Source organism: Mustela nivalis, assembly GCF_964662115.1.
Source record: "Mustela nivalis genome assembly, chromosome: 6".
In the NCBI taxonomy this organism is placed as follows: Eukaryota; Metazoa; Chordata; class Mammalia; order Carnivora; family Mustelidae; genus Mustela; species Mustela nivalis.
Window position 1 is genome coordinate 40,008,525 of NC_139025.1, and position 26,154 is coordinate 40,034,678.

The following is a 26,154-nucleotide window of genomic DNA, read 5'->3' on the forward strand; positions in this document are numbered from 1 at the left end:
TGGGCCTCTGGGGAGCCCTTTCATTTATTCATCTGTCTTTTATCCACTTTGCACACTTGGGATTCAGTTTTGAGATAAATTCTGCTCAAAATAGGAAGAAGCAATCCTGACGGACGCTACTGTGACAAGAACTTGCTGAGTATCTTTGCCAGAGGCAGCAGATTCTGAGACTGGATTTTTCTCACTGGTAAAGACAACAAATGAGGACAATTAGGCACTGGCAAAGATATTTCCGATAACAGTTGTTTTTCTGATCATAGTGGCTGATCCTTTAAACATATAATTGAATTTTAAAATGAACTATGCTTCTATTCAGGTAAAAGGAAATTCATGATGTTGAAATTTGTATATTAACTTGTTCTCATTTTCCAAAGTAAGACTCGCTAGTGAGGAGAAATGACCCTGTGGTGTTATTACAGTTTGTGTGTTATAGATACAGCTCTGTTCCCCTTTCACCTTTCCCAGAACTGGAGTTTCTGGTGGAGAATCCAGGTGTGCATCCATGCTATGATTTGGCTTGGGACACTAAATCTAAATCAATTCTTACATTTTACAGAAGGGAGACAGGGTCAGAGGAAACTCTTGGAATTTTATCAGTGGAGTGAGACTCAGTGTAGTTTCTTTAAGCACCATAGTTTAAAAGTCATTTATCATCATCAGAAGAAAACAAAGGTAACAAACTAAAGAGGGCAACTCTTGAGCAATATTATACCAAGTTGTAATTGAGGTAAACAATCGGTTAAGATCAAAGTTTAGCTAGTGTAGGTCTTCCTAGAATCAGACCCATATCACAACAGTACCTGATGCATCACAATTGAAAACATTCTTATTGCTTTCACGTGCAAGGGTAATTCTTTAGGTCTAAAATATATAAGTTTATGAACAAAGTGTGTCTTTCAGGTTGGAATCTAAGAACTAAAGGAAACAAATAACAATTAAAAACTACAATTCTCATAATTATAAAAGAATACATATAATCACTGTGTATGAGCTACTGTGTCCTTCACAGGCATTTTCTCATTTAAACTTCTCTATTCTTTGTAGGTACCTAAAGACAAATAATTTACTTAGGCTGCCGAAGACGGCACCAGCTGGGCTCAGGTCTCCAATTCTGCTCCTACAGCCAGTGCTCATGCACAGTTTGACTGAAACTGCACTTTCCCGTCCAGGAGCCAGGCAGGTGTCTTTTGCAACAGCTTTTCGAATCTGAACCGACAAGGTGGCAACTCAGAGTAGGGTTCATTGGATGGGGGTGGAGGGTGAGTGCCTGGCGTGGGTGGAAAATTGATAGTCTGTTCCTTTCATTGAGTTAAAGAAAGAAAGACGAGGATGGTGGGAATCGGGATCCTAGGTCGGACCAATTGTGCTCTTCCTTTTGACACAACCCGAGCCTTGAAACAACAGGAGTTGTTCTTGGTAGGACAAACCTTGTGGCTGCTGTACGAACAGCCCTCCCGCCGCGACTTCAAGCCCTCCATGCCTTCTGTCGCCTCTGCAACCTTTCTCAGGCGCAGACGCAGGCGGAGCGAGCGCAGCAGTTTCGGGGTTCGGGACTCCGGGCGCTGCGTGGGGCGATTCCCAACATCCTCCGCTCAGCCCAGGGCGCGGCTCCCAGCCGGCGGGGTTGGAGGGGCGGTGTGAGGGCGGTGCGGAACTGGACGCTTCGGGACCGCCCCCCCCCCCACCAGCCCCCCCTCCACTAGCTGGGCGGAGCCGCGCCGCTCTCCGGCCTCGGGGCTGGCGGCCGCGCTGAGTCCTGTGCGCTCCTGCGAGGTCAGTCTTCCTCCCGCCGAACCCGGCGCGCGCGGCCGCGATGAGCTGGGAGATGCTACTGTGGCTGCTGGCGCTGTGCGCGCTCGTCGCGCTCGTGGTGCAGCTGCTGCGCTTCCTGCGAGCCGATGGCGACCTGACTCTGCTGTGGGCCGAGTGGCAGGGGCGACGCCCAGGTGAGGCCCCGCAGCCGCGCCACCCGTGGGGGGATGCCGGGCTCCGTGCGGCCGTGCCCGGTGTCGCCGCATCCCTCCGGCTGGCGTGGAGCTTCCCCGCCTTTCCTTGGGGCTGCCTGTGGGGGAGGAAAAAGCCGTGGCCAACGAGGCGGTCCTGTCCCTTTGTCTCTCGCGGGGGTCAGCGAGGTCTTGCCCGCTTGGCGAACGAGGAGGGCGCCGGAATGGGCGGAGCGCCCTCGGGACCCGAAATTCTTACCCGGGCTCCCAAGGGCTCTGCTGCTGCGTCCACGGAGTCCACCACTTTGACGAGCAGTGCGGGTCCCCTGAGTTTGTAAAGGAGTCTCCTTTTGATAACCGGAGCCCGGTTCATCTCCTTCCTCAAGTTGTCGCGAGTGGTGAAGTAAAGTGAGTGTCCGGACTTACCCCCCTGCGCACGTACTGGGATGAAAGTATCACCCCGGAAAGAACTGGATTTTACCCGGGGCGAGATCATCGCTGGCATTCTGAGGGGCATTCTGCCTCTCCCACTTTCATCTGTACCCTGGTTAGAATTTGGTGGTTGTTTCCTAAACACATTCTTTGTGCGCAAGCGATGTGACACGACCTCTAGCCTTTACAGCGACTCTTGCAAAGTAGGCGTTATTAATCTGAGGTACCCGGAGCTAGGCGTTGGATCTGTGAGCGCTAGGGGAAGTGGGGTTTGCCTGCACCTAGTTTCCTGTGTGACCATACCCAAAACACATGTGAGGAAGTTTACTCTTCTTTGCAAGCGGTCCTGGGAGGGCAGGGCAGCGATATGGCTCCCAAGGGTGTCAAAACTGGTTCCTGAGGATTAAAGTCTTAGATGGTACAGTGCTTCGTGTTCCTCTAAAGCTCAGCCCTACCGCACAAAGTCTTATTCCTTAATATTTCATTTGTCTCGTTGCATTTTCTCGGGGATAACATCTGGAGTGCTGATATTATTGAGTTGGTGGAAATACACCTATGCAGGGTCAACGCTACAAAACGGTGTCAAAGAGGTGCTTGTGATTGTCAGACCTCTGGATGAGTCCTTCTCTTGTCCGATGGCTGCCCTCTGCTTTGTGGATATTTCCATTTGATCCTGAGTGCTTTTGTGTTAATTTTGATTTAGGATTACCTAAAAATAGTTTTTTTAATTTAATTCTGCAAAAGTTATCTGATCCATTAGTTATGTAAAGTGCTGAAGAGGAAGAATGTTGCCAATGCCTGAATGAATAATTAACAGCTGGTTAAAGTTATTATCACATATCAAGCAAAAATTAAAAGTTGACCAAAAATAGTTTTTAGGAAATTCATTTAATCTTTTCAGTGTTTTACTTTAGTTGGAAAAATAATTTTGAAGGATTTTAAGATACATTTAGTTACATTGCTATTATTATGAACTTTTAGAATAGGGTAACTTGCATGCTAATGGCTTTTAAATTTTAATTTAACTTTGTTTTTAAATTTAGTCATTCTTTTTTAAAAATTTTTTAAAAGATTTTATTTAATTATTTGACAAAGATCACAAGTAGGCAGAGAGAGAGGAGGAAGCAGGCTCCCTGCTGACCAGAGACCCCCCCAATGCGGGGCTCCATCCCAGGACCCTGGGATCATGACCTGAGGCGAAGGCAGAGGCTTTAACCCACTGCGCCACCCAGGCGCCCCAAATTTAGTCATTCTTAAACCTGTGTTGACTGTAGAGTAAGGTTTCGAGAACTCTTTGTTTATGTATAAAGTACAGAACACATAAATGGGGGTACAGTATATCTGGTGTTAAAAATTTGAGGGAGTTTTTAGGGAAAAAAAAAACACTAGAAAGTATACTGTGGGTTGGGAGTGTGATAATAAAACAAAGTTAAAGGCACATGGAGTTACACTCAGGTCCCCATCAGATTCCCAGAACGATTTAGACTGAAAAGATAGGCAGACTCTATTAAGGTAAAAAAATATATAGATACATAGATAGATATACATAGATAGGTTTGTAAATAAGTAAATCCTCCTTGTCTTCTCCATTGGTTTATTATTTTGTCACCTTAGAAAATAGACAATATACTCACATGCTACAAAAGTTAACAACACAAAAGGATATATGATTAAAAGCTGCCCCCAAACACCAAATATGCTTCTCTGAAGTCAACCAACTTTTCCAATCTTTTATGTATCCTTCTAGAGAAATTCTCCATGTTTCCAAGGGTGTATCTCCCATGGTGACTATAGATATTGCACAGAGATCCAGAAAAATCCATGGCACAAGTCCAGAGTAGGAAATCTCCAGCAGCAGCAGCAGCACACCAGAGGAAAATTCAAGTTTTAGTTGGCAGTAACCACCATGTGAGTCGTCTTTCAAATGACTGCCAAAAAAGATTTGGCAGGTGTGGGAGGCATGTAGTGTGTGAAGCAACACAAGGCAGTCCACAGTAGGTATCTTCTGAATGGCTGCTTGTGTTATGCCTGAGTTTTTGTGTCCGAGAGACCACCAAGGAGCCAACACCGATGCAATCGCACGAGGGTTTATTTGGCAAGCTTAAGCTTGGACCCAAGTGTACCCCGACACAGCGGAGCAGGGACTTGGACCCCGAACTGGATTACAGTCAGAGTTTTTAAAGGCAGATTAGGGGTGGCACCCCTACTCGGATTGGGCCACAACTGTTGGCTCAGCAGTAGGTGAGGACAAAGAGGATGTTCAGAAGGTCTGTCAGGGTAAAGAAGACTGTCAGGATATTGGAGGCCTGGCTATTATCAAGTCAAGGCCATTTCCCCCTCTAATGAGGCACTAACATGACCACAATTGGGAGTTTCCTGGTGGAATGTCACATTCCTCCTATCAAGCGTTCTTGTTAGTGAGGTTTAGGTTTAACTTTATTTCCATTTTCTTCTGCCTCAGCCTCCTTCAGTTTTATAAGTAACTAAATTACTTATCTCTGGAAGTTGGGCTATTGATAAGATAGCTTCTTTATTGTAAATCTCTAGGATATTTATAAACCAAGGGAGACTCCTGTCTTGCAGGATTGTGGTCTCTGCTAGTTAACTATTTGTTTTTCTTTTAGGGCAGCCAGGGGTGCCTGAGGAATGTCACACATATTACTGAGGGGAGTGGGTGGAGAGGGGTACAAGGTGCCAGCTTTTGCTTTGTCAAGATGGCTGTACTTACGTCAGGGCTAGACTCGAGGTGGGTACAGCCTTGCTTTTCTTGGCCTCCACACTTGTATGTGTCAAGGCCTCTGTGCTAGACCCTGGGACACCCCAGTGGCCAAGCAAGCCATTGCCCGGACCTCATGGGAGTCCTGGATCTTTCTCTGGCCAGTTCTGTTCAATAGGAACATTGCCCAGCTAGAGTTTGTACAAAGGGGTGTGAGCCAAGTAGCGAGGAAACCTGAAGCCATGTCATCTGAGGGAAGGTCACAGACATTGGAGGTGTTTATTTACCCTAAGAGAAGCAAGAGTTGAGAGGATTTAGGGAAGACACGTAAGCTATCTTCAGATACACAAGGGACTGTCAATATGTGAGCCAGGCGTGATTTATTTTTTCTGTTAATACAAGCAAAGCTGTTGCCAACTGATACGGAGCTGCAGAAGTTAAAGGTAGATCACAATATAAGAAAGAATCCTTGACTCCTTGAATGATCAGACTAGTCCAAGGAAGGAGGGGGTGCTTTGGAGAGAACTAGCTTCCACATCCTTTGAGGGAATTAAATAGACGTTAGTCAACAGCTTGAGGAGAGAATTCTCAAACTGGATTGGGGCTGGAACTCTTGTGAAGTTTCCTTCCAACTCTGAGAATCTGCTTTTAGAGACTGTGTAGGGGAGGCCTTTGTGTCTGTTAGATTCTCTGGAACTGGGAAACAAAAGTTGGTGCTAAATACACAAGTTTTCTTCTCCAGGCTGGGCCAGATCTATAGGTGTCCTGAGGTAAGCAAGACCCTAATGGTTTTCATTATTTGTTTCAAGTCATATTTGCTTAGTGGTGTAAACAGGAAGAAATTTTTGTGAGCTGTATGCCAGTTAGTAAATAGTTTTATTTACTCTCTAGTCTGAGTATTGCAGAATTTTGGAATAATGAGAGGTCAGTCTGAATGTACATTCTGTTCTTCCTGAAGGAGTCCTCTGTTGTGCATTTCCATAGAAGTCCATCATATGACAGGAAGGCATTGTCGCCTAGACATAGTATTTGGGATGTTTCCAGGCTTGATTCAGATATTTACGTGAAACCTCTTTCCTGAAGACAAGTTTTATTTTCTTGAACATCTAAGAAACAGTTGAGTTTTATAGGATTGATCATATTAAAATGTGGGCACCACTGGTCAGGGTGTGGCTTTGGAGCTAGATGTACCTGAGCTTATATCCCAGCTCTGCTGGAGTGGGGTGCTTACTCCACAGTTACTGATGTAGTTCTTTCTATATTCCAGTGTCTGTGCTAGGCGCTGAATAGTGAACAAGGCAGACAGGGTCCCAGCCTTAAGGGAATTTGCAGTCTAGTGGGGTAATGTCTGTAATCCTGTTTCATTTCCTTGTTTATAAAATTAAGATAATTCTTACTTCATAAGTTTCTTGTGAGGGTTCTAATAAGGTAATGTGTTTAAGCATGTAGGAAGTAATAAGAAGTATTAAACCTTTATAGTTAAGAACCCCCTTCTCCCTGGCTGGAGAAATTAGAGTATGCATATTATTGGGTGAATATTCTGTGTGTTGCTGCTGCAGAGTCTATTTGTTAAACACTTTTAGCAATAAGTAGTTAACATTTTACTAAGCACTGAGTATGTGTCAGACTCTGCTCTGGATATTTATTTTAACTCATTTTTTTTTCTCAACAATGCTATGAGGGAGATTTTACTAATCCAGTTTTCCAGTTGTGGAACATTAAGGCACCAAGTTTTCACAGCAGGGCGTTTCCTTGCTGTGTGTGGTGGAGCCAGGATCTGAACCCTGGAAGTCTCCAGAGCTTGTAATATGTTACTAGACAGGTTTTAGCATGGTCTGACTAAAACAGTAAACTGATTTCCCAATTTTATTTTTTATGATCTCAAATCAGAAGTGTGTGTGGTGGGGCGCCTGGGCGGCTCAATCATTAAGTGTCTGCCTTTGGCTCAGGTGCTGATCCCAGCATCCTGGGATCCAGGCCCACATGGGGCTCCCTGGTCAGCAGGAAGCCTTCTTTTCCCTCTCCTGCTTCCCCTGCTTGTATTCCCTCTCTCACTGTCTCTCTCCCTCTGTCAAATAAATAAAAATCTTAAAAAAAAAAAAAGAAGTGTGATTCCTTGTTTATTGTTTTGTTTTTTACTTATTTGAGAGAGAGAGAGAGAGAGCAAGCAGGAGCAGGGGGAGGGCCAGAGCAACCAGCTGACTGCCCACAGAGTGGGGAGGCCCAATGTGGGGCTTGATCCCAGGATCCTGGGGATCATGACCTGAGCCAAAGGCAGACACTTAATTGACTGAGCCAACAGACGTCCTTGTATTCATGCCTTTTTTAAAAAAAAAATTAGGTAGGAGGGGTTTCTGAGGATATTAAATTAAAAACTTTTAAAATCACTTTATTGAGGTACGATTAGCATGTAAAAAACGGTACATATTTAATGTATACAACTCAGTGAGTTTGAGGTAAGCGTATACCTGTGAGATCATCACCAGTATCAAGGCCGTAAATAGAGGATATTTAAACTTTTAAACCCCACATATTATTGTCTTCATATTTAGTGGTATTGTTTATGACTATCTTTTTTATGGGTGTAATCCACAGCCCATTTCCTGCTCACTGCCCACGTTTTTCTCCCTAGAATGGGAGCTGACCGACATGGTGATATGGGTGACTGGAGCGTCGAGTGGGATCGGTGAGGAGCTGGCTTACCAGCTGTCTAAACTGGGAGTGTCCCTTGTGCTGTCCGCCAGAAGAGTGCAGGAGCTGGAAAGGGTGAAGAGAAAGTGCCTTGGTGAGTAAACCTAAAATGGCAGCAGTGCTTCCTAGAAATAAACCAGAATCCGAATTCAAATACAATTCTGAGAATTTTAAGAGGAAAGAGTGGGATTTTCCCAGGCAGTCTCCTCTGGTTCCAAATGCTTCCAATACTCAGATTCAAATCTTCTTCATTTGGGCATCTCTTCATGAGCTGCCCTTGCCTTTTTCTTCTCTTTTCCTGACACCTTTCTAGTTCACTTTTTTTTTTTTTTAAGCCTTATTTCTAGCTAGTTGACATACAGTGTAATATTCGTGTCAGGTGTACAGTGTACTGATTCAGCACTTCCATACATCTCCAGGTGCTCATCAAAGTGAGTCACTCCTTAATCCCATAACCTATTTAAACCCCTCCCCTTAGCCACCTCTCCTCTGGTAACCATCAGTTTGTTCTCTAGAGTTAGGAGTCTGTTTCCTGGGTTGTCTCTCACTCTTTTACCACTTTGCTTGATTATTCTGCTTCTTAAATTCCACGAATAAGTGAAATCATGTGGTATTTGTCTTTCTCTGACTAACTTATCTACTGACATTCTACTTTCTACTTCTTAGCTCCATCCATGTCTCTGCAAATGGCAAGATTTCATTCTTTTTTTTATGGCTGAGTAGTATTTCATTGTATATACACACCACAACTTCTTGGTGCATTCATCAATCGGTGGACACTTGGGCCACATCCATATCTTGGCTATTGTACATAATGCTGCCATAACATAGGGGTGCATGTATCCCTTTGAATTAGTGTTTTTGTATTCTTTAGGTAGGTACCCAGTAGTGCAATTACTGGATTGAAGATAGTTCTATTTTTTAGTTTTTGAGGAAGCTTCACGCTGTCTTCCACAGTGGCTGGACCACTTTGCATTTTGACCAACAGTACATCAGTGTCTTTCTCTCCACATCCTCACTAACATGTGTTGTTTGTTGTGCTTTTGGTTTTAGCCATTCTGACAGGTGAGAGGTGACATCTCATTATAGTTTTGATTTGCATTTCCCTCATGATAAGTGATGATGAGCATCTTTTCATGTGTCTGTGGGCTATCTGAATATTTTCTGTAGAGAAATGTCTGTTCATTTTTTTCTGCTCATTTTTTTTAAGGTTTTTATTTAAATTCCAGTTAGTTAACATGCAATGTATTATTAGTCTCAGGTGTACAGTTCACTGATTCAGCACCTGGAGCTCATCGTGAGTTTGCGCTCCTTACTCCCCATCACCTATTCAGCTCACCTCCTCCCTCTTTGCCCCCCCTCCCACCTCACCTCGAGGAGCCATCAGTTTGTTCTCTATAGTTAAGAGTCCGCTTCTTGGTTTGCCTCTCTTTCTTTTTTCTTTATAGTTGTTTCTTTTGTTTCTTAGTGCTCGCTTTCGCAGTATACATACTAAAATAGTTTTGTTTCTTAAATTCCACATATGAGTGAAATCATGTGCTATTTGTCTCTCTCTGACTGACTGACTAACTTCGCTCAGCATAATATTCTAGCTCCATCCTTGTCATTGCAAATTATGTCCACTTACAAATTGGGTTGTTCATTTTGGGGGAGTTGAGTTTTTGTAAGTTGTTTATATGTTTTGGATACTAGGCTTTCACTGGATATGTCATTTGCAAATATCTTCTCCCATTCAGTAGGTTGCCTTTTAGTTTTGTTGATGGCTTCCTTGGTTGTACAGAAGCTTTTTATTTTGATGTAGGCCCAATAGCTTTTGTTTCCCTTGCCGCAAGAGACATAGCGAGGAGGAAGTTGCCGTAGTTAATGTCAAAGAAGTTACTGCCAGTGTTCCCTTCTAGGATTTTCGTTTGTCTTTTTAAGTAGGCTGCAATCCCAGCCTGGAGCCCAGCATGGGGCTTAAACATAAGTGACCCTGAGATCAAGACCTGAGCGGATATCAAAAGTAGGATACTTAGCCGACTGAGCCACCCGTGCACCTCTCCCTTCTTTTGATGGTTTCCTGTCTCACATTTAGGTCTTTAATCCATTTTGAATTTATATTTGTGTATGCTGTAAGAAGGTGGTCCAGGTTTCATTCTTTCACATGTTGCTGTCCAGTTCTCCCCACACCATTTGTTGAAGAGTCTTTTTCCCATTGGGTAGTCTTTCCTGCTTTGTAAAAGATTTAATTGGCCATATCATTGTGGGCTTATTTCTGGATTTTCTATTCTGTTTCACTGATCTATGTGTGCCTTTCTACGTTTCTTTTGCACTGACCCTTGCTATTAGGGAGTGACCACCAATTCCTTCAAATGCTGGTGGGTTTTCAGTGACCACATACCTTTTTATTTTTGTCTTAGAGAAAGAACAGTTTGATTGTTATGTACGGCATACATGTATGTAACCACAGAAATTTAATTAGAAAGGATCCTTCATTTTGCTAAAATGTCAGCTATTAAAGTCATATGGGATGCTATAAGATTTTTGTTATAAAAATGAAAGAGCAAAAAAAAAGGGAAAGAATAGGAATTGAATAGGTTTTAAAATGCAGCTTGAGATCATATTCATATTCATAAATTGAGCAACCATGTTAATTTTTTATTTTGGGGGGCCTGGGTTTGGTATAGTTATAGTCATATGAAAGCAGTCTCAAGTTATAAAGTGGTTATTTCTCATGGGGCATTTAGTCCCTAAAATGAGATAATTTTGAATTTTCAGGCAGACCATTCTTTTGGTTATCTGTCTACCTGTTGTTCTTTAAACATTAACCACCCAAAAAAGGGGAGTCAACAGACAGGTCCGCAAGGCCTCTTTCCCAGTGTTGCTATCAGAGGCCTCTTGGGTTTTGCACAGCGACACTCCCATGGTAGCTGTTCCTCCAGCTGTTGAGACTGGCAAGTCCTGTACTGGCAGAAGCAAACCATGTCCGCATTTCTTGGCTGGAGGGAGGCTGGTTGTTTTCCTTTCTTCTGTCCGATCACTGGTGCAAGCATTTCCATTTCTCTTAAATAGTTCATGTTTCACAGTTTAGACTTTCCCATAAATCCTTTCTACCCCTTTTATTTCCTCTCCTTGCTTGTTTTTCTAATTGGCATTACTTATTGCATTTCTTTTTCTTTTTTCTTTTTTAAGATCTTATTTATTTGAGAGAGAGATCACAAGTAGGCAGAGAGGCAGGCAGAGAGAGAAGGGGAAGATGCAGGGCCTGATCCCAGGACCCTGAGATCATGACCTGAGCCAAAGGCAGAGGCTTAACCCACTGAGCCACCCAGGCGCCCCACTTGTTGTATATCAATATTAGGGCCTTATTCTTTTGATGAGTAGCCACGGAAAGGGCTAATCTAGCTCCATCTGTTTCTTGATTGGGTATTTCAGGATTGTGCCCTGTTCCTTGTTTGCTTCCTGGAATCCTTTTCTCTGGAAGGAAGTGCCTATGTGTCATGTGAGTGGGGAACTCTGAAGGCCTAAATTGTTTTTCTTTTTAATGTGTGTAAAGGGCAGCTATACTTTGTGCACCTATCATAAGACAAATGTACCTCTGTACATTTTTCTAAAGAAATAGCTCTAAAATTTCTGCTTTTTTTTTTTTTTTTTTTTGCTTGTAGCTTAATCTTGATTTCTTTTAGAGCATGTTCCAATGTTAGACTGTATATATTCATGTTGAGGAGAGCCACTCTACTTCCTGGGGACCCAGCTAGGTTTTTGTTTAATAAGATGTTGTCTCAGGGGACACCTGGGTGGCTCAGTGGGTTAAGCCACTGCCTTCGGCTCAGGTCATGATCTCAGGGTCCTGAGATCGAGTCCTGCAACGGGCTCTCTGCTTAGCAGGGAGCCTGCCCCCCCCCCCCATCTGCCTTTCTGCCTACTTGTGATCTGTCTCTGTCAAATAAATAAAACTAAAAAAAAAAAAAAAAAAAAAGATGTTGCCTCGGGGCAGGTGGTTGGCTCAGCCGTTAAAGCCTCTGCCCTCAGCTCAGGTCATGATCCCAGGGGATGGAGCCCCACATCAGGCTCTCTGTTTGGCAGGGAGCCTGCTTCCCTCTCTCTCTCTCTCCCTGCCTCTCTGCCTCCTTGTGATCTGTCTGTCAAATAAATAAATAAAATCTTAAAAAAAAATGTTTAAAAAAAAAAAGATGTTGCCTCATTACCACCAGTCCTCTCGGTCACTGAGAGAAATTCTTCCACAAAGCCGCCAGAAATGAGTTTGTTGCCAAGTCGAGTTGTAGGGTGGGTGTTAAACCTAATGCAAGTAGTGAGAAGCCTGATTGAACTCTCCTGACTTCGGTACTAATTTTTAAATGTGTTTATCTAGAGAATGGCAATTTAAAAGAAAAAGATATACTCATTTTGCCACTTGACCTGACTGACAGAAGTTCCCATGAAGCGGCCACCAAAGTGGTTCTCCAGGAGTTTGGTAAAGTAAGGAGCCATTTTGAATCAACAAGTCTTGCTTTGACACAGATATGAAAGAGATTCCCATCTTTGTGCTATACTGAAAGGGCTTTAGGTAAATGGGTCCCTGTGCCCATGAGTCTCTTATACTCACAGTCTTGGCTTTATGTAATTTGTACTTTCCATACCTTAATAAGTACTAATTCCTTGATGTAAACAAAAGAAAGTAAAAATTCACTGTGCCTTTTATTTTTGTGGTATTTATAAAAAGTCACTTATGATGGGAAATTATTTCCATAGGTGAATTCTGGTTTTATTTTCTCTCTTTCTTGCTGACTTTTGGAAATTCACCATTCCATTGATTTTTTTCAAGTTAATGATACAACAGACTATCCCTAAGAACTGCATCAATCCATTTACAGGTCATCCCCAAAGTGCCTTTTTCTGATTTTATTTAACTAGATCGACATTCTGGTCAACAATGCTGGAAGATCCCAGCGTTCTTTGGGTGTGGACACCAGCCTGGATGTCTTCAAAGAGCTAATAGAACTTAACTACTTAGGGACAGTGTCCTTGACATTGTGTGTTCTGCCTCACATGATCGAGAGGAAGCAAGGAAAGATTGTTACCGTGAATAGCCTCCTGGGTATCATATCTGCACCCCTTTCTACTGGATACTGTGCCAGCAAACATGCTCTGCGGGTAAGGCTGCTCTGATGGTACTGATCTAAATATGTATATGGGAGATATGGCCATTTCTGCAAGAGGTTATGGGAACTGGGCAGTGATGTAAGGAAAGAGCAAGAATGACCCATGGAGACTTCTGTTAGAGGACATATCCAGAAGATGCTGAAAAGGACTTGAATCTCACAGGCATCTTCCTAATTCAGCAAACACGTATCAAGTGCTATGCCATGCACTGCAACATGGAGATATAAAGAAATGGTCCCTACCCTCAAGAAGTGTTTAGTCTTGTCAGCCTGTCACCCTTATCTTCATCTTTACCAGATCTTTGTGGCAAATTTGGGATCTACACCTCATTTCTTCCACACACACTTGAGGTTGTATTTGTCATTCTCATTTTTGTGGCTTCCTTTTCCTTCCCCATTGTAGTGGGCATTTATTTTCTCTGATCTAACTACATGTGCATGTCAGAAATAGGAGCTCCCCACTAGATGAGTAGCCCTGGGCTTCATATTCTTACTAGGGCTCGGCTTGAATCTGCTGACCATGGCTTCACTGAAAGAAAAGCTAGTCATGGCAGAGGCTAGGAGAAAAGCTTGACTGCAGAGAGTGGACAGTTGCAGAGTGGTGAACCGGTGACCACACTGCCGACATCCCCATATTTGGTGCTGGGTTAGTAGTCACTTCTTGCAGAGCCATTGGGCAAGTCTCAGGCAGGCAGATAAGGGAAGGCAGTCAACTTTCTCATGACATGCAGAGTGCTTTCAGTGAAACACAGCCTGGCCTGCCCTCCAGGACTCACTGTTGTGCTGCTGGATTTGATCGTCTGCTACAACATGGCAGGTTGAGACTCTATAGTTAGTTAAACCAGTAGCTGAACCCTGGGACCAGGAAGCACTTTTCTAAGAATGTTTTTCCTTTCTTGATTCCCAGCAAGCTCTAAAGTGAATTTGTTTATCATTGCAAAGTTTATACTCTGTACCAGATGTGATTGCAGACAAGGGGGTGCATTAGCATCTGACATGTTGGCTTTCGTGGTGTCCTCATCCTTTTTTGCTACACAGAGGCGAAAGGTTAAGGGTATGAAAGTTCTTGAATTTACAAAAAGCCTTTTTTCCTGTCCGTTTGAGGTAGACACTTTATTAATCTCTGACTCAGGAGCCCTACCTGCCCCTGTTGATTGGTGGTCAGCATTGGAAGCTGGTAACTGGTTAATGGTGGACATTAAAAGAACACATTCTGAGTTAGCTGTTTAGTCTCTTCAGTTGTTAACTCAGCTTATACCTATGCAGTCTTGGAACATTTCCTAATTTAGAAAAGAGATAAGGGGAAGTAGATGTTTACTCCCTATTCGGTTTAGAAATAGCCAGTATCTTTAAATCTATAGAGTCTAGCTTGTGTCTACAAAAGCCATCAAGTAAGCACACATACTACTTTTTAACCAGCCACGTACTCTCTTGCTAACCCTAAAAGTAAATGTCTGCTGAAATGAATTGTCTGTTAAAATAGTAATATACATAGAAAATGTTGAATTCTTCTTCCTCTTTGATAATTTCTCTTAGGTATTACTAACCCCTCTCTCTCCTTCTTATGCCAGCACTGGCACTTTAGACCACTTTGAGGGATAAAAGTGGCCCAACCTCAGTGATTCTCAGTGGAGAACACACAGCTCTTTGGGAGTGGGGAGCTAGGGATGGTCTGAGCAGGGTATGTCAGAATAATCTCCAGGGATGGTTTTCCACTTGTCCAGCATGTACCATAAAAAATCACTGATGCCATGAGCCACCACTGCCAAGAGGGGCGAACCGTTACTACCGGAAGGTGACAATGCCTGAACATGCCTGTCCTATATTGCTCCCAGTCTTACACTTAAAGTTATTTAGTAAGGTTGCCCAATTATATTTCACATCTTTTATAGGCATTTCAAAGCGTATTTTGATAATTGTCCTCCATAAAAAGTTAAAGAAAAGTAATTTCATGCTAATAGCAAATGAGATATGTGTATTTAATTTTATTTGCCTTTTTTTTTTTTTTTCGTATTAGGGTTTTTTTAACTGCCTCCGAGCTGAACTTGCTACATACCCAGGTATAGTTGTATCTAACATTTGTCCAGGACCTGTGCAATCAAATATTGTGAAGAATTCCCTAGTTGGAGATGTCCAAAAGGTAAAAATGCCTCAGAGAATAATTTAAATGATTTAGTGGTTATATATTGATATTGTATCACTATGTCTCAGGGCTTAGAATTTTTTCTGACATGTTAGACTAACATGTTACCATGTTATGAATGATTTACAATACTTAACCTTATGGCACCTGGAACACTGTTAAGGTTAGCTGATGGTGCTTTGGCATTAAGTTTTAATAAAGGCTAAAGAAACTGAGAAGATACTGCTTATAAATAATCCACTGTTATGTGGGCTGTCAATATTCTTAAAGCCTAGCTTCTGTCAATTCATAAGTCATAGTGACATGTCAATTCATAAGTCATAGTGACATTAAAGGTTCTGTCTGGCTGAATTGTAGTACATGAAATCTTCTGGGATTTTCAAGAGGGGCAATGGCGAAGGAGCTTAGGAAAAGCTTTGCCAAACTGAGGTAATTTTAGGTTAGCTTCACCTGTGCTAAGCACAGGCCTGTGCTTCCCTCAGATCATGAATTACACATAGTGTTACCCAGTGGAAGGCAAATGTCCTGTGAAGAATTCAGTCTCACTCAGTCATACAAAATCCAACAAAAGACCGTGAAATTTTTCTTCTTTTCAATGAAGGTCGATTTTTGGTGAGACATAAATCTATTTCTGCATGTATGTAAAAGTTTACAGATACCATTTATATCTTCACATTTTCTGTGGAGGCTCTAAGGTAGAATAGAATGTGCTCTTCTAGGAATGAGGTGATTTGGACTGTAGAAATGGTTACTGCTAATGGTCTGTGGGAGCACAGCTGAGTCACTACCTCTCTGGGCCTCAGTTTATTTGTAGAATGGTAGGGGTTAACTAGATTTGTTCACTACCAGATTTGTTCACTACCAGAAACTGCGTTTATCCTCTTCCTCCATTTTATCCCCATGGTGTCCATGTCTCTTGCTAAGTGGATTAGTAATTTGTTTAAAAACTTTTATTGCTAAAATGACATATAGTTATCAGTAAATACATTAAAGGTGATCTAAGGAAAAGCAAAGAACCTTCATCTTTTGTTGAGCCTGCACCATCTTATCTGGTAAATATATGATTTCTCTTAGGCTTTTGGATATATTACAAATAGCTTATAGACACCCATTAGTAGCTATGGGTACTGCAAATGGGCATGAGTCCCACTGAAAGAGTCACTCCACTAGATGACCTCTATGTCCTTTCTAGCTTAAAAGTTCTGTGAAATATCTTGGATAAATACTCAGCATTCACTTAATTTCCTTTTGTTAACATTTTCTTAGACCGTATGCGTTGATACTGACCAGTCCCACAAGATGGCGACCAGTCGTTGTGTGCGGCTGATGTTAATCAGCATGGCCAATGACTTGAAAGAAGTTTGGATCACGGATCAGCCTTTTTTATTAATAACATATTTGTGGCAATATATGCCTACCTGGGCCTGGTGGCTAACCAACAAATTAGGGAAGAAAAGGATTGAGAACTTTAAGAATGGTTTGGTAAGACCCATTTATATACTTTTTTCTTCTTTTTTAAGATTTTATTTATTTATTTGACACAGAGAGAGAGAGAGACAGTGAGAGAGAGGGAACACAAGCAGGGGGAGTGGGAGAGGGAGAAGCAGGCTTCACGTTGAGCAGGGAGCCTGACACGGGGCTCCATCCCAGGACCTGGGGATCATGGCCCAAGCCAAAGGCAGACACTTAACGACTGAGCCACCCAAGCACTCCTACCGCTTAATACAGATCAGTCTTGTAGGAAAGTATGAATTCTCCAGTGCTTGAAAACTTTTCTTACTGACCCTCCATCCACCTCATGATATATATAAAAGAGATAAAAAGAATTGTGTCCCCTGTGCATTTCTGTTGGTTTACTATAAATTACTACTGGTCTTAGAGAAAGAGGTTTCTTCAAGGTAAAATCAAATCAAAGATTGACATTCTGTCTTCTACACTTCCTGACCAGTGCATGGGTCAAAATACTCTTTCTCTACTGCTTTCTACAAGTTCCTACCTGGTATGGGTTTCTTGGGTTGATACCTGGCCTTCCCTCCCACTTTTCCCCAGGATGAAGTATACTCAGCCCCGTGCTTAACTCTGTCAAAGTTCTTACCGCACTGTTAAAACACATGCACACTCTCTGTGTAGTGCTGGTTCCTTTGGCCTCATTCTGGAAGCACTGTGAATATGTGATGTGTGCCAAAATGTCTATGTCTGAGAAAAATACGGTGATTATTCATTCTTTTGGCACTCATTCTTAAAGAAAAGTGAGGAATATTATGGGCTATTTCTGAGAAAATTGTGACCATCACAAGGGTTTAATGTATAAAGATCACAGAAAATGTAATGAGTTAAGCCAAAAATTATAGATATGATAATGGAAATAAAAGCCATTTCTGTGGATGGTTTCTATCATAAAATATGTTTTCAAAGACTGTTTCTTCTAGAAGTAAGTTAGCAGGGTTTGATATATATAGAGAATTATTCAGTGAAAGCATACCATATGTATCATTATGTAAACTACTACTATTTAAGCGATTCACAATTTGTTAGGCACTTAATTTGTTCCCAGTTTTTGCAGGACAGTGAACATGAATTAGTGAAAAAAGTAAACAACCAAAATGCTTAAAGAGACTTAAGGGTTATAAAACTTCCTTGATGCATTAAACAAGTTCCAAGCTGGAAAAATACTGAAGGCCATTCATTGGCTACCAAGTTGTAATGTGGACAATTTATAGTGTTTTGGTAATGTTGGGATGTAGGGTGGGATCGTTCCAAAGGTAGAGGTTCATCAAAGATTTACATCTGACTTTTTTTTTTTTTAAAGATTTTATTTATTTATTTGACAGAGAGAGATCACAAGTAGGCAGAGAGGCAGGCAGAGAGAGAGAGAGAGAGAGAGAGGGAAGCAGGCTTCCTGCGGAGCAGGGAGCCCAATGCGGGGCTCGATCCCAGGACCCTGAGATCATGACCCGAGCCGAAGGCAGCAGCCCAAACCACTGAGCCACCCAGGCGCCCCTACATCTGACTTTTGAACTCAGAGGACAACTGGTAGAATGGTATTGTGCCCAGTGATGGATGAGAACTGAGAAAGAAAGGGCTTCACGCTGGGAGGTGACATATAACGACCTATTTGAACATGGAGCCTCATACCCAGGCTCCCTGGGTAGAAATCCCAGCTCTATCCTGTGACCTCATCCCTCAATCTCAGGCAAGTTCTTCTCTGTCCGTCAGTCTTCCCATCAGCAAAATGGAGATTAATGATGCACTTAGTCATAGGATTGTCATGGGGAGTGAGTGAGTAAGTACATGGAAAGCTCTTAAAACATGTCTTGGAGTGTTATGCTTGTTAAGTATTAGCTCTTAATGCTTTTGTTTTGATGGTAGCAGGATATTTAGCTAATAGATAAAGATGAAAGAGTTCAGCGACAGGGTAGGGAGAGAATACATTGTAGAAGTGATTGGGTTCAAGAGAAGAGGGGACCAGGGGCGAGAGCTCTGTTCAGTGCCACTATAGCAGTTGTGCTTTTTGGAATGTCCACAATAACATTATTTTGTCTTGTTTATAGATTATCTAACTGTAAAATAGACAGTACTCAGTAAATCAAGCATTTGATTAAATCAAGTCCTTTCTAAAATGATGGCTTTTCTCTTCCTACCACTAACTTTAATATATTATTACATTGTCTTTTTTTTTTTTTAAAATAGGTTTTATTTATTTATTTGAGAGAAAGTGTGAGCAGAGGGGAGGGGCAGAGGGAGAGGGAGAAAGAGAGTCCTCACTGACATGGGCTCAATCCCACAACCCGAGATCATGATCTGAGCCAAAGGCAGATGTTTAAGCAACCAAGCTACCTGGGAGCTCCTGCTTACTTCATGGTCTTATCGTTAATCACTTTTTTTTTTTAAAGATTTTATTTACTTATTTGACAGAGAGAAATCACAAGTAGACGGAGAGGCAGGCAGAGAGAGAGAGAGAGGGAAGCAGGCTCCCTGCTGAGCAGAGAGCCCAATTCGGGACTCGATCCCAGGACCCTGAGATCCATGACCTGAGCTGAAGGCAGCGGCTTAACCCACTGAGCCACCCAGGAGCCTGTTAATCACTTTTTTAATGATAAACTGCATATCCTTTCATTTCCCAAGGATATTTCTGAAATAAAATCCCTCCTTCTTTACACGAAATCATATCAACTAAAGGAAAAAATTGTTCCTCACTTTTTTTTTTTTTAAGATTTTATTTATTTATTTGAGAGAGAGACAGTGAGAGAGAGCACGAGCAAGGAGAAGGTCGGAGGGAGAAGCAGACTCCCCATGTAGCTGGGAGCCTGATGTGGGACTTGATCCTGGGACTCCGGGATCATGACCTGAGCCGAAGGCAGTCGTCCAACCAACTGAGCCACCAGGCGTCCCTGTTCCTCACTTCTTTAACTCAAGTTTTCTCCCTGTTTTTTCCCCATTATTTTCTATATTATATATATAAATAAATATATATATCCATCTACTTATTGAAATTTGCTTATAAAGCATCTATGTTAAGATAATGCCAATATAGCTTATCCCAAACTAAATGTACTTATTGATAATACTTGAATTTATTTCTGTTGCTAGGAACATTATGTCTGGAACTTTGTTTTTATGAATGTACGTTATTTTTCAGGATCAAGAACAATAGCTGCACTGAATTGTGTTATTTATTATTTATATTTTGTCTTAGTGGAAATTCTTAGAAGTGTTAAATGTACATCTTGCCCAATGAAATGTCACATCTTAAAAATTACTGAGTTGCCTTGGTTTACTTTTTTAAGCAAGATTCTAGAAGTTCACAAATCATTTTCGAGTTATCTGTCAGATACTACAATTCTAAATACCCTGACCTATTCTTTGTATTTATTTTTTAAGAGTTCATTTATTTAGAGAACGAGCAAACATGAGCAAGGGGAGGGGCAGAGGGAGAGAATCTCAAGCAGACCTCTGCTGAGTGTGAAGCCCCAGAGTGGAGCTCGATCTCACAACCCTGAGATCATAACCTGAGCTGAAATCAGGAGTTGGAGGCTTAACCAACTGAGCTACCCAGTGCTCCAATTCTTTATATTTATTAGAGGTATGATATGCTGGTCCAGAAGAGTAATGGTAGATATTTCAGCATTTAAGAAATGCCATGGGCAGATGCTAATATGATATTTATATCTGATAGAGGATATAATGATGCTAAATCCTACAGAGATATTTTTGTGTAGGTCTAGAATTCTGGCTATGATTTTTATTCTAATTTAAGCATTTGCTCAGGTTTTGTACGGATTCTTAACAGTGAATCATAATGCTATAGCTCCTGAAAACAGAAGGAATTTGTAAAAAACAAAATAGGGTACATATAAGGAGGGTCTGATTCATGTTACTGTCACTTTGTTGCAGGATGCAGATATCTCTTACTTTAAAGCCTGGAAGACAAAACATGACTGAAGGAGGAGTACTTGTATTTTTTAAGCCACCGGAGGTAGAATTGAAAAACAGCAATCTTCTTATACACTGAAGACTAACTTACGATTTTACTTTCAGTAGATACAACTTTTCTTTCAACATGTAATAATTAATAAACTATTACCATGAATCTTGCAATAAAGATATTAACACATACTGCATTCTTGGATAAAAAAAGCATTTTTTTGTATTTTTTTAATTAATTTCAGAGGTAGAGTTTAGTGATTCACCAGTTGCATATAATACCCAGTGCTCACCTCATCACATGCTCTCCTTAATGCCCATCACCCTGACTCCATTCCCCCCACCCACCTCCCCTCCAGCAAAAAAAGCATTTCGAAATAACTCTAGCATATATACGTAAGATCTAGTTTAGTAGAATGCTAACCCAAGAATTATAGTAAACATAAATGTATGGAATAGTACACAAAGCAGAGTATGGAGAAATGAGATAATAAAGAAGTATCTGAAATGGACCTGTCTCTAAGGTACTCACACTCTTAGAAGAGCTAACAGGTACAGACGACTACAATTTGAAGCAGCAAACAGGGCTCATAGGAGCCATCATCAAGCCTCTGCCATATGCACTTTGCTGTACTGAGGTGCTTTGTATGAGTTAGTTCATTTATTCCTCATAACAACCCACTAAGGTATGTGGTATTATCCTTCTTTATAGAGGAAGAAATAGATGCTCGAAGCAAGTAGGTATTACTCTCCCCTCAGGTGGCTATCCTTACGAAAAGGGGAAGATGACAGAGGTAGACCATGGGGTACAGCAGCAATGGAATAAAGAGGGTGTAGTATGGGGATAAAATAAAATACACAAGAGTGCTCTTGTACAACCAGTGATGAAAATGGGCATTATGACTAATTGATTACACTGCACCCGGGGTAGAAATAAGACGAATTAATGGAACAATTCTAGAATGCTACAAAATAACATTGTCATATAGCATGATATAGACTGTAAGCATAAATAACTCAGAAAAGGGAGAGATTTGAATATAGAATAGTGCGACTTGAATATGATAACCACTACACTATATAGAAACCCCTCTGTAGCATAGAGAATAGTGTGGAAGTCATTTGTGGAGAAGATGATTTGCAAGATCTTTGCAAGATTTCAAGATGAGCCTTGAAAGGGTGGAATTCAGACAAAGGTTTCAAGAGATTGGAGTACAGGTCGGTTTTTATTTGTCATGAAGTCTACAGACCTTGTCATTGTGCTTGCCAATGTTTAGGGTTTGTTGAGAATATGCCAGCCTTCCAGAATGTCATGAATGAAAACTCATAGAGACTGAAATTAGCATGGTATGAGGATGAAGGAAAAATGAGAGTTGAGTTTGCTCAATTACTCCAGCCAATCAAGGGTAGAAGAGGCATAAATAAATTAAAATTACTTTAAAAATTCATCTGTATGGTATTCTTCTATGGCATGTACAATTATATACTTTATTATGTATAAACCCTTTCTTTTTTTATCTTTTTTGTGAGCAACCCAAGATGGAAAAGCAGCTTTTTGTCGAAGTTCATTTTGTCAAAAATAGTCAAGGACTGTGAAACCAAGTGTTCACATACTCACTTTTTAAAAAGTTTATTATTTTGCCCTGACCTCTCATTTCCTAACCATTATCTTAAATGGCCCTTGAAGATGGGAAGGAAACGGTGTACTCATTCCATCAATGCTGAAAGGCAGATATGGGGTTGTGCAAGGGGACAGCTGGTGAGCTGGTTAGCACAGTTACCAGTAGAAGCTATGGCTTTAGATTTAGTCTGCTCAACTACTGGGTGCACCAGTAAGTCTCATGAGACCTCACTCACAATCAGTTATTCAGAGGCTAAATAACATATCCTACCAAACAAATATCCCATTATTTTAACATCTATTATTATTTTTAACACTGAAGTGTAGTTGATGTACTATGGGCTGCACATATGTAAAGTATTCAACTTTATATGTTTTGACATACATGGCCACACTTGTGAAATCACTGCACAACCAAGGCAGCAAATATATTCATCAGCCCCAAAAGTTCTTTTGTGCCCTTTGTAATTATTTCCCCTGCCTATCCCATCCCAGGTAACCAATGATGTGCTTTCTGTTACTATAGATTTGTTTGCATTTTCTACAGTTTATATAAATGAAATAACAGTTTATACACAGCTACTGTTGGTGGGAATGTAAAATGGTACATACAACTGATTTGAAAAAGTTTCACAGTTTCTTAAAATTTAAACCTATACCTACCCTATGCTCTAGCCATTCTAGTCCTAGGTATGTTCCCAAGAAAAATGAAAACATATGTTCATACAAGGACTTGTAAATGAATGTTCATAAAAGCTTTTACATAATAGTACCACACTGTAAAAAACCCAAATTCCACAACATGAATGAAATAAACTGTAGAATAGTCCATATAATGGGAGTACTACTCAGCAACAAAAAGGAATGATCCATTGATACATGCAACAACATGGATGAATCTAAAAATAAACCAGAGCATCTGAGTCTAGATTTTTTTCTTTTTCAGGCCATTTTAAATTAAAAATTCAATTTCTTTAGTGATTATAATATATTGAGTTTGTCTATTTCATCATTTTTTAGTTTTGGCTGAGTTTTAGGAGTACGTGGCTTTTAAGAATTGTCTAAGTTATCAAATTTATGAATATAAATGACATTCAGAGTTACTATTTTAAGATGTGAATTTAGTGCCATTGTATTATCTGTAAAGTCCCTGTTTCTGTATATTGTCTTTGTTCCTTTCTGGTCTATGTTACTTTTGGGCTTTCTTTTCATGTATAGGATCCCCTTTAGTATTTCTTGCAGGGCTGTTAAGTGATCACAAATTCTTTTAGTTTCTGTTTGTCCTGGAAGATCTCTATCTCCTTCCATTCTGAATGACATCCTAGCTGGATAAAGTATTCTTGGCTGCATGTCTTTCTCATTTAGTACACTGAATATATGCCAGCCCTTTCTGGCCTGCTAGATCTCTGGATAGGTCTGCTGCCAGCCTAGTGTTTCCACCATTGTAGGTTATGAGATTTGCCTTGAGTTGCTTTCAGGATTTTCCTTTTATCTCTGAAATTTGCAAGCTTCACTATTATATTTCGGCATGTTGGTCTATTTTTATTATTTTTGAGGGCTTTTTTGGACTCTACCTTTTGGACTTGAATACCTGCTCCCTTCACCCAAATTAGGGAAGGTCTCAGTTATGATTTGCTCAAATATACCATCTCTCCCTCTATCTTTTCTTCCCCTAGAACTCCAATAATTCTATTATTTTTTCACTTTATGGTAGTGCTGATTTCTGGTCTTTCCTCATGGGAAAGTTAGTTTTTCTTTCTTTCCTCAGCTTCCTTAGTTTCCATCATCTTGTCTTCTATGTCACGGATTCTTCTGCTTCACTTACCCCAGCTGTTAGAGCATCCAATTTAGACTGCATCTCAGCTAAAACCAAATTTTTAATTTGGACCTGATTAGATATATTTCTGCACTAAGAGTTTTTCTAGTGTCTTTTATGCTTTTTTCGAGCCCAGCTAGTAACTTTATCATCATCATCCTGAGTTCCAGCTCTGATATTTTACTTATAGCTATATCAATTAGATCTGTGCCAGACACTATTACTTCTGGTTCTTTCTTTTGTTGTGAATTCCTCTTCTAGTCATTTTGGCCAGGGAAGAATGGACAAATGAGAGAACAACAACAACAACAAAAAATATCAACCAAAACCCAAGTGAAATACATAGTAGACAAATCTGAAGAGGTCAGAAACCAAAAAATTAAAGAGAAAAAATGGAGAAAAGAGAGAATATAATCTTCCAAGTGGACAAATTAGGGTGATCTACTTGGTCCTGGGTGTATTTGTTAGAAGACAATAAATCCCAAAATTGTAAAGAAAGCGCTCTCTCTCTCTCTCTCGCTCTCTCTCTCTATATATACACACACACACAGATAAATAGAATACAGGGAAAGGAAGCCAAAAATGAAGAATATATCTATAAAATGTAAAAATGAAAGTTAATAAAAAGATTAAAAAACAAAGAATTGAAATAAGAAACGAGTTGAAAAGGAAAAAAAGAAAAAAAAAGGAAAATTTTAAACTGAAAAATAAAAGAATCATGAGAGGAAACCTCAAATTCTATATATTATTTTTGCCTAGCACTGGAGTTTTGCAGTTCTTTGTACTTGGTAAGGTTGGTGTTCCCCTTATATACTAGCAGGTCCTCTGGGGGAGAGGTCCACTGCACTGATTTTCAGGTGTCTTTGCCTAGAAGGAGTTGCACCACCCCTTCCCAGAGGGCAGAGCTCAGTACAAGCTGCTTTGGGTTGTTCTATGTGGCTTTTTTTCCCTGAAGGCTTACTACACTGCTTTAGAGGATGAATATAAAAATGGAAGCACCCAATCTCCAGTGCTGGAGCTGAAAGATCAACTCCTCCCCAACTCCCACCCCCAGTAAACCCTCAGGGAAAAATCAATCTGTACTTTTGTGTATACCAAACTCTGCAGACTTCTGCAGCATGTGCTTGTGCCATTCCTCCAGTAGGAGGGAGGAAGGCGGAGGGTCACCACATTTCTGTCCTTTGCAGGGCTCCTGCATGGACTGTGGTGGCCAGATTGTTCCCTGGTTCGTGGTTTATGGCAAACTGAGCTCAGAACCCCCTCCCAGGCTCACTGACTGTAGCCAGTTTCTCCACTCTGATGCTTGGAGCTCTGCTGGCACAGGTATCCCCATTCTTTCTGTGACCGTAGAGTTCTGTGACTGTGAGACCACACAGCCTCACCCACGATTCTGTCCTGCTTTGCCACCTGAGTGCCTTTCAGGCAGGAATGTCTCTTGGAGGAGATTTCTAAAAATTCCATTTTGTGTTCTGGGGCTATATCACTTTCTAGTAGCTGGTCTATGGGGCTCCCTTGCCCACTCCCCCATCCCACCATTTACCTTATGATATATCCCCTTTGATTCACTGCTCTGTACCTCCTACCTTGTGAAAAGTGGCTGCCTTTCTATGTGTAGAATTCCACCAATTCTTTTCTTACATTTCAGGTTGGGTTTGACCTGAATTTCAACCATATTAAATGTCAAAACAAAACAGCACACAAATAATCCAATCAAGAAATGGGCAGAAGGGGCGCCTGGGTGGCTCAGTGGGTTGGGCCGCTGCCTTCGGCTCAGGTCATGATCTCGGGGTCCTGGGATCGAGTCCCGCATCGGGCTCTCTGCTCAGCAGGGAGCCTGCTTCCCTTCCTCTCTCTCTGCCTGCCTCTCTGCCTACTTGTAATCTCTCTGTGTCAAATAGATAAATAAAATCTTAAAAAAAAAAAAAAAAGAAATGGGCAGAGGACATGAACAGACATTTCTGCAAAGAAGACATCCAGATGGCCAACAGACACATGAAAAAGTGCTCCATATCACTCAGCACCAGGGAAACACAAATCAAAACCACAATGAGATATCACCTCACACCAGTCACAATGGCTAAAATCAACAAGTCAGGAAATGACAGATGTTGGCGAGGATGCGGAAAAAGGGGAACCCTCCTACACTGTTGGGAATGCAAGCTGGTGCAACCACTCTGGAAAACAGCATGGAGGTTCCTCAAAATGTTGAAAATAGAATAGCCCTATG

At 41.2% G+C, this 26,154-nt stretch overlaps 1 protein-coding gene across 2 annotated transcripts; it reads left to right on the top strand.

The window, feature by feature from the left end:
- The first annotated feature begins 1,515 nt into the window (after positions 1-1,515).
- On the top strand, positions 1,516-25,653 carry DHRS7 (dehydrogenase/reductase 7). 2 transcript variants are annotated; one of them, XM_082734982.1, is made up of 8 exons: positions 1,516-1,946; positions 7,724-7,876; positions 12,134-12,240; positions 12,676-12,915; positions 14,941-15,063; positions 16,333-16,548; positions 20,461-20,542; positions 25,573-25,653. In XM_082734982.1, the coding sequence occupies exons 1-7, from the start codon at positions 1,814-1,816 to the stop codon at positions 20,506-20,508; spliced, it is 1,020 nt and encodes a 339-aa protein (XP_082591108.1). In that variant the 5' UTR covers positions 1,516-1,813; the 3' UTR covers positions 20,509-20,542; positions 25,573-25,653. The 2 variants fall into 2 exon arrangements, with proteins under 2 accessions (XP_082591108.1, XP_082591107.1); XM_082734981.1 differs by lacking the exon at positions 25,573-25,653 and having other exon boundaries at positions 20,461-20,717.
- Positions 25,654-26,154: the final 501 nt, after the last annotated feature.